This window comes from Falco naumanni, chromosome 2 (assembly GCF_017639655.2).
Source record: "Falco naumanni isolate bFalNau1 chromosome 2, bFalNau1.pat, whole genome shotgun sequence".
Classification (NCBI taxonomy): Eukaryota; Metazoa; Chordata; class Aves; order Falconiformes; family Falconidae; genus Falco; species Falco naumanni.
Window position 1 is genome coordinate 48,155,930 of NC_054055.1, and position 14,163 is coordinate 48,170,092.

Below are 14,163 nucleotides of genomic sequence, written 5' to 3' on the forward strand. Positions count from 1 at the left end.
CTGCTTTGTTTTACCTTTTTCGGATATATCCTCTTTTTCCATGAACAGTTATCATGTTAAAGATTCATTCCTAAATAATATTTCCAGATTAACTGAATCAATAGAAAACAAGTCATTCAATAGAAGAACGTCATCCAAAGAACAGAAAAGGTGAAATTGCCACATACCGCAAAATGAGGAAGAAGATCTTCTCTATCACTTTCTGTAAATGCAGAGATTTCTAATGCCCTAGGTCGATGATCCACAACTGCATGCACAGGAACTCCTCTGCCTCTACCCCGGCCTCGTATTCCTCTACCTCTGCTACGTGATGCACCCCGACCTCTTGCATGAACCCCTCTACCACGAACTGAAGAAAGAATCCCTCGTTTGGCAGCCTAAGATGTTTATACATAACACATTGATGTATTAAAATTCATAATCTAAATATTCAGACAAAATTAACAAACACATATTCCAATGTCTCCTAAAAACACAATCCCACACAAGCCTCAGAAAGAGCAGCTACAGGTCTTGAAATAATAAAAGGTGAACATGTTAGTAACACTAAAAAGCTAATACTGTTAATTATTAACAAATCAAAAATAGGATGGAAATAGGAAAAGAGAACCAGGTACTAAAAACAGGTATCAAAAGAGCCCTTATCTAGGAGGATAATTCCTCAGGGTAGAAAAAAACTGCAGTACAACATTTGAAATTTCACTGACAAATTTTCTTGATGTGATTAACTACTTAATTTGTCTCTTCATACTTGTCTCTTAATTAGTCTCTGAAAGTCCATCCAGGACTTTTTATTCTTACCAGAATTAATACAGCGTAACACCGGTTGGCCACAGAATTGTGAGGTATGAAACAGAGGTTCTAATGAACACCACCAATAACAAAGTATTTGCTAAAAATTTGGCTCTACATACTAATTTCCATTCCCACAATACCTGTGTATCCTTTCTAAAGAAATGGCATGCACTCTCCAAGAAAAGTCAAAAAAGGCCTATAACAGTATCTCTGACAGCCATTTAAAAAATAATTTGCCAAAGTTATTTTATGTTTTAAAAAAGCACTTTCCAGGATTTAATTTCAGCATTTCGAACAAGAAAAAAAATAATGATATTTTCAAACCCAAATAGATCTGATGTAGGGAATGAATGGTAAATGAAATCACCATAACAATGTTTTTAACATACCCTACAGTGTTTACAACTCAGTGACAGTGCTACTTGAATACATGCCAGTGATATCACTCGTGAAGAGATCAATCTGTTACGGCTTTATTAATGAAATTTTACAATAGCATATAGTTCACTTTTTAGTTTTTGTAATGAGATTCCTGCAGGTTTGCGTTTGTTTTTTTAAAACATTTGTAAATGGTTAAAAGTTAAAGATTATGCTGACTCAATGATCAAGCTGTATACTGTCCAGGTTTTCTCACAGTAAAATCAGGGTCACCTAGAGCAGAACAGCAGGTTATGAGCCACAGAAGCAACACATGAATATTGTGAGAGTTAAACTCACAAAGACAACGTGCGAATAAAAATTTTTGTGAAGAATTTTTAAGAATAATGAAGAATCAAACACCAAGGGAAAAAAAAATCTGTATCTCTCCTTTAAATTACACAAGGGATAGATTTCATGCTGTTTCTTGAAACATACTTGTGTGCTTTATTAATAACCCTGTTTTTCTGCATCTACTTTGATCAGTATTTGCTAAAGGCTTCAGAATATTCATTTTTCTAGCAAAACATATCTTCCTGAAAGAGCAACATTTTTTTTCCAGACCCAATGAGATGGCAGAAGTTTAGCACACTCAACTACAGTGTAATGAACAAGTACTTACTTTTCTACTGCTACTTTACATATCAGTCAATTCACATATTTTCTAAAATGTACAATTTATAAATAAGCTTTCAGTACACTTAGGAAATATTACTCAACATCAGAATATATATTGCTAACATAACCTTTTATATCGTCTCTATTCAATTGGCTTGGCTTATTAACAAACCTATTTTCACAATTACCAAAGCTGCATAACAACTTAGTTTTAAAGTAATATTTTAATGCAACTTAGCCATATGTATGTGCACTGTGTTCATATGTAGTTATACATAAGGCATGAGCAAACTTCATTAAAGACAAAAGGGTTTTAAGTGACACAGCAGCCTGCTTAACAGTAAAAAGGGGTAAGATTATCATATGATTAAGTAGATGTTATACAATCATATAGGCAAGACAGTGCAGTGTAACACAGAATAACACCCACAGCATTCAGTTTCTCAAAATAAGACAGAGGTATGAAGAACCTTGCACAGCCTTTTCAATTACTTTACACACAAGTACTTTAAGAAAAAGCATGTTTCTATACATTGAATACTACTTGGAACACTGTATTTGGTTTTGGTAAGTCTTCCTTATCTTCAAACCAATGCTGTAATAATCTTACTTTTGGCACTTCAGCCTTTTTGGTTAATCTCAGGAGGATGCTAACACTTAAGAATAAAAGATCAAGAAGTGTATTTTACCCCTTCTGTATCAAACACAACACCACCTACAGGTAACAATTTAAAAGCACTCCACACTCTCAAGGAAGTACGACTACCACAAATCTATAAAAAAATCACAGTTACAGAATTTAAATAGACTGGCAATCAAAATTAAAGACAATACTATTTCTCTACTTCAGTGGAATTCAGCAACTGATTTTTTTAATGTATCCATCTACATGCAACTTAATATTGCACTCTGGAAAAAAGTTTGATATAGTACACAAGCTAATAAACATATGAAAATTTCTGATTAAAAGTTAATTGCTACAAAAAGAAGAGACAAACATACTTCCAGCTGTAGCTCTGTATATTTTCGTCTTAATTCAGTAACTTCCTCCCCAGCTTGCATCTTCTTGTATAAATCCAGTTCAGTATCTAGTAACTCTTTCTGCATCTAAGAAATTGTTACGGTAAATTATTAGTTCCACAGTTTATGTTCTCTACCAAGGAAACATTCTTCTGATAAAACCCAAGAATCTATTGCTTTACTCCCATCAGCAGGCTATTTTGGGAATACACAGAGACTTAAATGATTGGCCAGCGCTGGCCTCCAGGTAAGATAAAAGTCTGACACAGCACCTCTATCTGGAAAACAGATTCCTAGAAACTCTAAGGAAAGCAAATTTGAAACCTAGAAGCTGTAGCAGAATTTTAAACTTAACCATGTTGTGGTTTATTAATTCAGATCACAGATATAACTTCGCAGGTATACTGCTTCCTGTGCTAGGCTTTCACCTTCAAAAACAAACCAAGTACAAGTTTAGGAGTCTTCTTGGCAAGACAAAACTTCAACGTGTAGTAGTATGATCTGAGTTTGGTGATGTCAAACCTTTTAGACTACAAAGCCAAGGCCAATGGAACTTTTTCTGAACTACAGATACACAAAATAGAAAATGCAAAAGCATATGGTAGTGATGATGAGATTAAAACCGACACGCACCAAAAAAAGCAGTGCAATTACAAATGAATACACATTCTCTAATCAGTATCGAGTAAAAGCATCCAAGTTTATCCAAGTTCTGTTCAGACCACAGTAGAAAAAACACAGTGACAAGACTCTGCTAACAAAAGGTTGGTCACTGATGCACCCAGAGTTGTCTTCCAGCACACAGTACATTAAAAAAATTTTTTGGCCAGTTCAAAAATATGTATGAAACTGAAACACGTCTCTGAACCAAAACTGAGACATGTTCATTGCAACCACTGAGGTGCATGTACAGGTGCAGGAAAAATTTTCATGCTTGCATAAAGCCTTATTTGAAGTTCTGTTCCAAACTAAAAGCTTTTTTTTTTTTTCCTTTTTTTTTAATGGAAAAAACAGCAGCCAAATGTTCCAGTAACATCACAAATGAAGAATAAAATTATAGATGATTGTGAAACAGTTTTGCATTTACACCCACTGATTCAGAACCACTGCAAGTATTCAAAGGCTGGCTGTCAAGAGATAAAGATTTTGCAGTTGTGACATTTGGAAACCAAGTATCATCACTCAATGACAAAGAAGGGTTTTTTTTTGTTTCTTTGTTTTTTCCTGAAAGCTTTAAAAGAAAAAAACTGGATTATTCAACTGGCAACCTCACCCTGAACCCCTTTAAGCCCCATTTTCCGCTTACCTACAGCAACCACAGAAAAAAAATCCATTATCTCCTGTATAATGGTTTTCAAGGTTTTCAAAATTGGAAAGTGCTTCTCTCAGATCCCACTGTGTTGCAATGACAAGGCAAAACATCCACTTCTGAAGTTCAATAATAACCACCAGTTGGAACTCAGAAAGCAGCCTGTGACACTGGTGGCGTAAAGACTTTTGAGGTTTATTTCTAGTGCTTTTAATGAAAATTTCTCTTTTATAGAGTTGTGCCGGGTTTCAAAAAGAAAATACCTCCTTCAAGATACAGCAAGAGGCAGCAAAGGTTCCTACACTCAGGAGGCAAGAGTATTTTGTAAACTGCATGAACTGGAAGATGACAAAAATAGGTAAAGATAATGGCACAGTTACATGGGCCTCAAGTTTGCAAGGTCTTCTGAGCTGTCCAGGTTTTAAACGCTAAGAAAATGCAAGAGAACCTGGAGCAAAGCCTTTCAGAAAATTGTCAAAATTGTAAATTTTAACAGAAGACTCCATTAATTCCCCACTTTCACAAAGGTCAGATGGGACTGATTTTCTCTCTTTCAGATGTTAACAAAACAACGCACACAGATAAAGCACAATCTCCCTGAGAGGAAAGCTATCAATAACATCTGCTTTTCTACAGTTCAGATGATTTGTTCGTTACAAAACGGGTTTGCTTAGAATGTTTCCTCACTTTCCAGATTACTAAGGCAATGGAAAACCAGTTGAAGAACTTCATTAAAATTAGCATATCACCTTGCTTTACTAAGTAAAAACAACAATCACACAAGGAAGCAGCAGACCAGGTTGCCAAGCAGAGGGTGACATGGGCAGAAGAGACCTCAACATCAACAAAACCAAGCTGAAGGGGGACCACCTCAAGCACACACATACCAATCCACATACATGAGGGAGGGCCTACAGAACAGCATCATGGGTGAAGATCTCACTTCTTTTCAGGGAAATCAGTGCCTCTGGGAACAGCCTGTACACATTAATACATCCAACAAGTGAAGAATGAGGAAGATCAGATCTGTGTGCAGTTACAGGGCTACAATCTCACTGGGACTACAGAAGTATCGCAGAAAAACTCACGCAACTGGGGCGGTGCAGAGGATGGATACAGTCTCTTGAAGAAGGACAAGCCAGGGTGGCAAGGAACAGGAGTTGCCCTTTAAGTGAGAGCACAGTATGAATGCACAGAGCTCTGTCTGGGGACAGATAACGAACCAGACAAAAGTTTATGAATCAGGATTAAGATGACAGACCTATGCAGGTGACATTGCAGCGGGTGTGTACTACACACTGATGAGGTAAAAGAAATAGATGAGGCTTTCTTCAGACAACTGGAAGAACCCTCCTGTTTGACAACCTTGAGCCTGGGTATCGGCTGGAAAGACAGGATCATTTTCAAGAATCACATCCTCCAAGTTCCAGAGCACGTAGGAAACAAAGCAAAGTTGGCAGGATGCCTGCCTGGACAAGGAGATCCTAACAAAACTTAAATCCAAAACTAAGATGTATAGGAGGTGGCAGTAGGGTCAGATTACAGAAGGAATGTAAACTAACTGAGCATGCAGGCACCAGTTTGGAAAGCCGAAGCCCACCTAGAGTTGAATCTGGCAAAGGGGGCAAGAAACAGGAAGGGCTTCAGCACATGTGTCAGCAGCAAGAGGAACACTATGCTGTGAAAAATGCGGGCTGACAGCTGAAAGGGGATCTGGCAATAGAGGACATGGGAACAGCTGAGGTACTCTGTAACTCCCACTCCTCAGACTTTACTGGAAAGACTCACCCTTCAGCAATTCCAGATCCTGAGACTAGTGGAAAAGCAAGAAGACTTACTTTTGTTGGAAGAGAATCAAGTTTGGAAACATTTAAACAAACTGGACATACACAAAAACCTGGGACCCAACAGGATGGAACCCTTAAATACCAAAGGAGCTTGCTGAAGTCACTGCAAAGCTCATGGCATCTGGGGAGGTTCCTTGGGACTCAGAAAAGCAAGTATCACTCTGATCCTCAAGAAGGGCAAGGAGATCTGGGGAACTGCATGCTGGTCAGTCTCACTACAATCCCTGGGAGGAGGAAGGAGTAAACGACCTTGGAAACCATTTACAAGCATATTAAGAACCAGGTGATTGGGGACAGGGAAGGAGAAATCATGCTTGACCTTAACAGCTGTCTAAAATGAGATGACTGGCTTGGCAGACAAGAGCAGAGTAGTGGAAGTTGTTCATCTTGACCTCAGTAAGGTTGCTGATACTGTTGCCCACAACACCCTCACAGCCAAAAGGGTGAAGTGCTGACTAGATAGGTAGACAGTGAGATAAACTGAGAAATGGCTGAACTTCTGGGTTCAAAGGCTTCTGATTGGTGGCAGGAAGTCCAGCTGGAGATCCATCACTAGTGGTGTAGCTCAGCAGTTACTGCTGTTTAACACCTTCGTTAGTGACCTGGATGGTAAGACAAAGAAGTGTGCCCTCAGCAAGTTTGCAGACAATACAAAATTTGGAGGAGTGGCTGATACACCAGCTGGTTGTGTTTTCATTCAGAAGGCTCTTGATATGCTGGAGAAATGGGGCAAGGGGAACCTTCTGCATTTCAACAATGGAAAATGTCAAGTCCTGCATCTGGGAAGGAATAACCCCAAGCCACCAGGACAGGTTGGGGGCTGTCCAGATGAAGAGGACCTGATGGGTCCTGGTAGCAGAAAAAAAGCTGAATATGAGCCAGCAATGTGTCCCTGTGGCAAAGGTGGCTGACAGCCTCCTGGACTGCATTAGGAAGAGCACTACCATCAGGGTCTAGGGAGATGATCCTTTTCCTCTACTCTGTAGTACTGACGCCACATACAGAGTGCTGTGTCCAGTTCAGGGCTTTCCAGCACGAGACATACACTGCAGAGTCCAGCAAAAGGCCACAAAGATGATTTAGGGACTGAAGCATCTACTATACAAGCAGAGACTGACAGAGCTGGGACTGTTTAAACTTCAGGAAGGTGGCTGGGGGTAGATCTTATCCATGTATATAAATACTCAATATGGATGAGTAAAGAAGATACAGAGACTCTTCTTACTGGTGCCTGGTGATGGAATAAGACAATGCCCAGAGACCCCTTCCAATCTCAAAAATTTTGAGCAATTTTGTGTTACTGGACTATTTTCTTGTCCGCTCCAAGGATTTACTGGACTGCTCTCAGGATAAGTTGTCATGGGTTAAAATGCTGCACTGAAGTTTTCTAGTCAAGAATTTACCAAGTTTTCATCATGCAACTTGCTTCTTCATTTCTATAGGTCTGGATTAATTTCCTTGCATGTGACAAAAACCACAACCCACTGTTACTCTTGGATCAAACTGATATAAACTATTTTTTCCTGTTCAAATTTATGAAGCACTGTACATCATCAGCAGAAGATTATTTGTCAAAAACACAAGGCTTTAACAAACAAATGCAGCTTTAAAAATATTAGTCCAATTTCTAGGACTTCTATGGTTCAAATTCACCCTACAGAAGTATCTTCCTTCAGACCTCTCAAACAATTTTTTCACCAGAGAATGTCCACTCTCTCTCAAAAACATAATCACATCAAAAATAATCTCTTATCTCCAAAAAGATTAAAAACCTGAATTCTGGGATTATTACCCTTAGTCCCTCTAAAACACAGTAGAATATTCCACTGCAATTGAAGTTGTTTAAAAGGTATGAACTAACTTCCAGAAATTATAGTCTATGCCCATTTTCAGGATGAAAATACACTGCTTCAACTTTTTCCAAACTGTTGTAATGATGTAAGAAGCTACAGTGAGTACATACACATCATTTCAGTATTTTTTCTTGATATTCCTTTTCAACATTGTACATCACTGTAATTAACACTGCAGTTACTTTTAATGCCTGTATTCCTGTGTAAACTAAAGCAGTAGAAATGCTGCTTCAAACTGAAAATTATTGATCCATTTAGATTAAACCTGGGTTGCAACATTACACCATCTTTTTAAAACAGAATCCCAAACATTAGAAGAGAAGACTAAGCATTCTGAAGATTTAAAAACTGAATGAAAACAGCAAGAAAAGATCAAGACTTTTTGTCTGGAAAATCCACAGTACAAAAATCTGCTCTTCTATTATTATGTACTGCCTCACTTGATATAAAGCAAGAAAAGCTTGTCATATCTAGAACACTTATTAATTTCTTAAAATGTTATTTCTCAAAGTCTCACCTAATTTTTAATCACCTCGTGACCTGTTTAGGAACAAATACTTTATATAAAAAACAAAATACTGCATTTTGAAAAGGTAATATAAATTACATCTTTAAGCAGTTGGCAAACTGGTTACAGCTTGATACTAACAAGAATCATAACAGAGAAACACCTCTCACAAGTACAACCCAAACATGGGAAGCTAGATCAAAGGAAAAGTGACCAGTACAATCTTCAATCTATAAAATTAAAATATTGAAAAATTTCAGTGACATAAAAAGCCTCAGAAAATTATGTATCAGTACAGTAGTCAACTAATTTCATGAAGAATTTTGTGTATTAAACCTGACCAGAAGATACCTGCGTTGCATAATGACAATCCTTTTGCATGAGAAATGCTATTTTCGTGATTTCTATTAAAAATTTAAGAAAGCAATAGACTATACATAAAAATACTATGATTTTTGTTTTGCTTTTTGATTTTCCAGATGATGCAATATCCGTGTAACAATGGGTAAACCTTTCAGACAAAAGCATTTTTTTACAATTAAGTATGTTCCTTTAAAAAGAAGGCAAAACCAACCTCACTTCAAAGACAACTTCAAAATTAAACCACTACGGTTCTGAATACTGCTGATGTGGCTATGTATTTTTATTCTGCTGACATAAGCATGTGAATTAATCTTATTAAAAAGCTGACCAAAACTTGAGTACCTGAGTCTTCGTTTTCAGGCTTTTTAAAGGAACCCCTCCTCCTGGTGATACACCTTTTAATTCATCCTTTAACTTGGTAATGCTATTTGTCAAAATTTCCAGTGTTTTCATGATTTCTGCTTTGTCTTCTGACTTCATAGCTTTATTCTTCTCCAGCTTTGAAATCAGCATCTGTTCAATGTAAAAAAACAATTTTTGTTTAGCAACTACTATTACAGAGCTGTTTTCCAGTACTCATTACAACTAAGGGAAAAACAGAATATTGCATTTCTCTTGTTGTGAACTTCAAACTCAACATACGGAGCTTTTATTAGTTTACATTACAATAAAACCTTTGTCTGAATCTCTAATTGATTTGCTAATGCATCTGATATCTCCATTTCATTTGGACAGATTTGCTAAAGATACTCAAATAATTACAAAACTTTTATTCAACTTAAATGACGTTTTGGCCTTTTTCTCCTCCTAAGCCTAAGTACATACATTTTCTATATCAATCTCCCCGGCTCTTGTCAAGTAGAACTCTCAAGCTTTCACTCCTCCCAAAAAACATGCATGTTGCACCCAAATTAGGCAATTTCAACTACAACTGCACTTAAAATTGCATAAGCTTGTAGTTTTAAGTGAACTGACAAAGACGAGTTAGATTAAAACTCTGAACTTAAAATAATGTGATAATACCATTCTAAGAGAATACTTATTTTACAGGCCAGTTTTGTAGCTCATACTTACAAATACTAAAATGTCTTAAAGTGAAATGGGATTTTACAACTGAATTGCTTTCTTTAATGCTAATGTTTTACCTTTTGTGTTTCAATGTGCTTCTCTAAGATTTCTTGCTTCTTTTTTCTTACATCTTGTTGAAGTCGTAATGCTTCCTAGAAGCATAAAAAAAAGACAGAAAGTTTCTAGATTTTGAAAAAAATGACAGAAGAATACTAAATTATAGTTGACAACTATACAGTAGCAACTTAACAATAACAAGGAAAAAAACAGTAACAGAAACTGAAGGTACTAACAGACAGTATTTCAGATTATGTTTTGGAAAGCAATGCACCTCCAAATTAGTAAAGGATCTAATGACTACTCTTAGTTAGATCTGTGCTGGGAAGACGTCGTTACTACTTACGTACACAGTAACCCCTTACACAACTCCACTGAAAGCAACATAATACAGTACTGCAAGAGGTACAACACATAAGAGTTTAAATGTGCAAGGACAGTATATTGAATTCAGTCTAAATTAAGTCCCTCAATTAAAACATATTCTCCAGTACAGTTAAAGCAAAAAGAATACATATTGTTTTCTAAAATTAAAGCATTACACAAAGAAACGCATCTCTTTTGTGTCTGACTGCTATAACTTGTGAGAAGTACCACTGCTCAATCTGCTAAAAAGAGAATCTTGACATTGCAATGGGAAAATCAAAACGAATTGAAACTGATAAAATTTGACATACTGAACTCAGAAGGAGAAGCAGGAGGAAATGCCACAGCTGCTGTGCTTTGCTCCTACTAATGCTGCTTGAGAGAAAGCAATTGGTTCTTGCTGTCAGATACAGAATGTGTAAGTCTTTAACATTGGGACACTTGCAGAAAACAATTAAGGAGCTTTGATATCAAGCTATTTAATGGGATAAAAGCTGAGAGGTGGAAGATGATTTTGCAGCTCTAGATCACCAAACAACCGGGATCAGACTGCAAGTGAATTATCTTATATAAAGAGTGTAAATGTACAACAGCCATAAAAAAGAAATAGTAATAAGGTTTTTCTGTGTCTTCTGAAATACTGACAAATTCTACTGCATGAAATGTTAGTTTTGCAATACAGTGTGCATTTTTCTGAAGGGAAAGGGAAGATAAGACAGAAGGGTGAATGCTAAGCAAAACTAGGGAGACAGGAAGAAAGAAGGGAGTGAGTCCCACAAAATCATGTTTTTCCACAAGTACTAGTATATTGTAATAGAAATCTCTGAAGACAGGAAGGAGCACAACAGCACATGAAAAAAGAGCCAATCCCTTCACACGTCTTCAGTGTCCTTCTCTCAAAAAAACCCAACCCTACAGCTGTTTATGATAAGTCAATTTTATTACAAGCTTTTTGCCATTTCACAGGCACTTAGCATCTTAACTTGAAAGGTAAAGGCTCTAATTCTGAAAAACATGTTTTAGGGGACAAATATGAAATGAAATTCCAAGATTAGAAGTGATTTCTTTGAAGTCTGGACCAATGCCACAACTGACATGCAGCTACAAACTGTTATTTCAAATTATATTAGACATCAGTTACAGAAGTTTACCAAATTGGCTAAAAATCCTACTTTAATGGTTACACTACTTTCAATACTTAGGTTTGAATCTAACTTAGTATTGACCTCTTAATTTGTGGTTTGAAACCAGAAAGATAAACACTGTTCTATTATTTAGCTTTCTTAAGGATAAGAATAAAACTGGAAAAGGAGCTTTACTGGGCTCTTCTGAAAATTCTAAGCAAGCTAAACTACAATTGAGCAACCTATTCAAGGCCAAATGCATTTTTGTTGTATTTCCTCTCTAACATTAAAAAAGAGAGAGAGAGATAACCTAATGCTATATGCAGGACAACTATAGTTTGAAAACAATAAAATGCAGAGTCATACAGTTCTCAGTTCTCTCAAGTAAAGAAACAATTTTGGTCACAAGTATAAAATACACTGATATTACTGACAATAATAAATGCCAGTTCCATAAAAGCTTAAGAGAGATGAATAGTGACTATACTATACTCTCTTCTCGCTCACAATAAACCATTACTACCTCAACACAGAGGTTCTGCTTCCAGGAAGAAGTGTTTCACATTTTTAACTTCCAGAGTGTTTTAAACCTGCTCACACTGCCTGAATATACACTGAAAAAAATAATAAAACAATGCTGAATTTTCTTGTCCTTTGAAGAGAAATTATGGTGAATTTAATCTTATAGCTAGTTTCATCTATGCTCTGGAGATGAATATACATAGTGCACTATCTCTAGTGGTCACAAGTTCCCGATCTAGGTCTATTTTATAAAGAAGCATATTTAATTTACCTGTTTTTTCTTCTGTGCTTCATTAGAGTCTAGCACGGAAGTGGAAACAACAGGCAAAGATTTCTGTGCTGCCTTCAAAGCAGCAGGGTTGTACACAGTTTTTGTCAAGCCAGTAGAAGTGGATAAAACCTATAGGAGGAAATCATTTTATTTTTTTGCCAGTGAATTTCAATTTATTTTTTTTAAAAAAACACACAAGTGCTTAAAAATATATGTCTTTTCTTTTGTCTATTTTGATGATATGAAATATAAAAATTTGGTGTAACAATTATATTTGGAGTTGCTGAAGTGAAACCATTTTTAAAGAGGCAGCACCACATCAGATATATAAGAATTATAAACACCAGATTATTCCATATTTCCCTATGGAATTCCATAGAGATTTCACACATACTTCCAAGTTTCAAATATATAAAATTTGATGTATTTGAGTATGTTAAGGAAACATAAGACTAAGATTTTACCAAGAGTAACCAAAGTTTTTCTTTTTTTATTTTGAAGTTTAAAATCTGATTTTTCATGACGGCATGAATTTTCCGAGCAAAAATTCAACATGATTTTAAAGATTAAGGTCCAAAATAGATACAACAGTTTTCATATGCAGTTTGTGCAAAGTAGAGCTTGCACAATCAACAAGCAGCAACTCAAGTACAGGGAAGTCTTCAACATCATACAGCAAAGGAAGAGACTCCTATGTCTCTCTTCTTTTTCCTACATTTGTAATGAGGTATGAAATTTCTCCATGACTTACTGAAAACACAGTTGCCTGCTTCACAATCTCTCTAAAGTATACTGTGTACATTTCCATAATACCTGAGGATTTGGACTACTCTGTTTTCTTACCACATTCTTTAAAGGACTTTTTGGCCATGTTAATGTTGAAAAATCCATGGCTAAGTGCTGGAGATAATACAAGCATGATCTTGTCTGCCTTGTTAGCAAATCACAGCAATTATGCCATTGGTATAATTTTCAGGAGTTTAAAAATACTTTTTATATATATATATGTGGAAAATTAAAAGATGCATGCAGAGTCTATTGGTCACCATGCACTCCATAAAATAAGATACAATGCCCACCAACAGAAGAATAAAGAGACAGCCAAGAAACATTAGAAAGAAGGAAAAAAACCAGAGATCAGAATAATTTACAACAGGAACGCTTCATATAAAAGCTTTTCACTTTGCTGTGCTATTTACACTATTTCTTCCCATAGTAAAGTATTTTCTAGAGTAGGCAGTGCAGAGGAGAGGAAAACAAAAAAAAAGCAAAGCATGTTATGGGGTATATTAAAAGGTGATCTAAAATGCTCTAAGCAGGCCATTATAAAGGAGATTAATAAGTTTTTAAAAGTTTCCTTAAAGCACATTAATATATGCACTTCCCAATCATATAGTTCCTATTACAAAGTAGCTTTAGGACAGGCTACATCACAAACCGAGGATCACGTAAAGACAGAAATATTGATACACTCCTTCTGCCCCGAACTGTCTTCAAGGCAGAGTGAACCATGCTTCCTCATCTCTTTTAATATAAGGACAGGTGCCAAAGCAGGTGTATCTGCATCAACTAATACAGAAGAGCAAGAAGCAACACACTGATGTCTTCTAAACCTCTTAGTACTATTCAAGAGAAGGACCAGTGTGAGTATCTTCTTCACAATTTCATAAACTGCAAATCCCCATACAGATCTTAAAAAGCCTCACAATGACTGTTTCATCTACTTTTCCTCCTGCTCTTTGGGAAGCATAGCTACATACTCTCTTACTGTAAAGTTTCTGTCAAATCCTGCACTCAGAAGCAAACAAAAATCTAGGACATGACTTCTATGGTTTTGACAGCTGTCAGTCATTTAATGTCTAATGGTTATAGAGCATTATCACTTGCAAACTAAGCAAGGTATTTCTTTGTAAAGGGACTGCAGTAGGTAAAAACAGGTCAAACCAAGTTTCAGAGTCTTGCTAAAATTGCCAAAGGAAACTGCTGCTTCACAGCCAGCCTGTTGATCAGCCCAAGCAGCCCATT

The 14,163-nt window shown here is 36.4% G+C and overlaps 1 protein-coding gene across 7 annotated transcripts in view; it reads right to left on the reverse strand.

Annotated features, from left to right (window-relative positions):
- Window positions 1–14,163, reverse strand: part of RBM26 (RNA binding motif protein 26) — a 58,927-nt gene that overhangs the window by 10,688 nt on the left and 34,076 nt on the right. For 4 of the 7 annotated variants that reach the window (XM_040584280.1, XM_040584278.1, XM_040584281.1 and 1 more), the window contains exons 15-19: window positions 12,139–12,267; window positions 9,876–9,950; window positions 9,073–9,243; window positions 2,833–2,937; window positions 168–377 (exon numbers count right to left, since the gene is read on the reverse strand). In XM_040584280.1, coding sequence (XP_040440214.1) covers window positions 168–377; window positions 2,833–2,937; window positions 9,073–9,243; window positions 9,876–9,950; window positions 12,139–12,267 — 690 coding nt within the window. The remainder of the gene's footprint in view (window positions 1–167; window positions 378–2,832; window positions 2,938–9,072; window positions 9,244–9,875; window positions 9,951–12,138; window positions 12,268–14,163) is intronic. The other 3 variants (XM_040584284.1, XM_040584283.1, XM_040584282.1) reach the window with 1 other exon arrangement.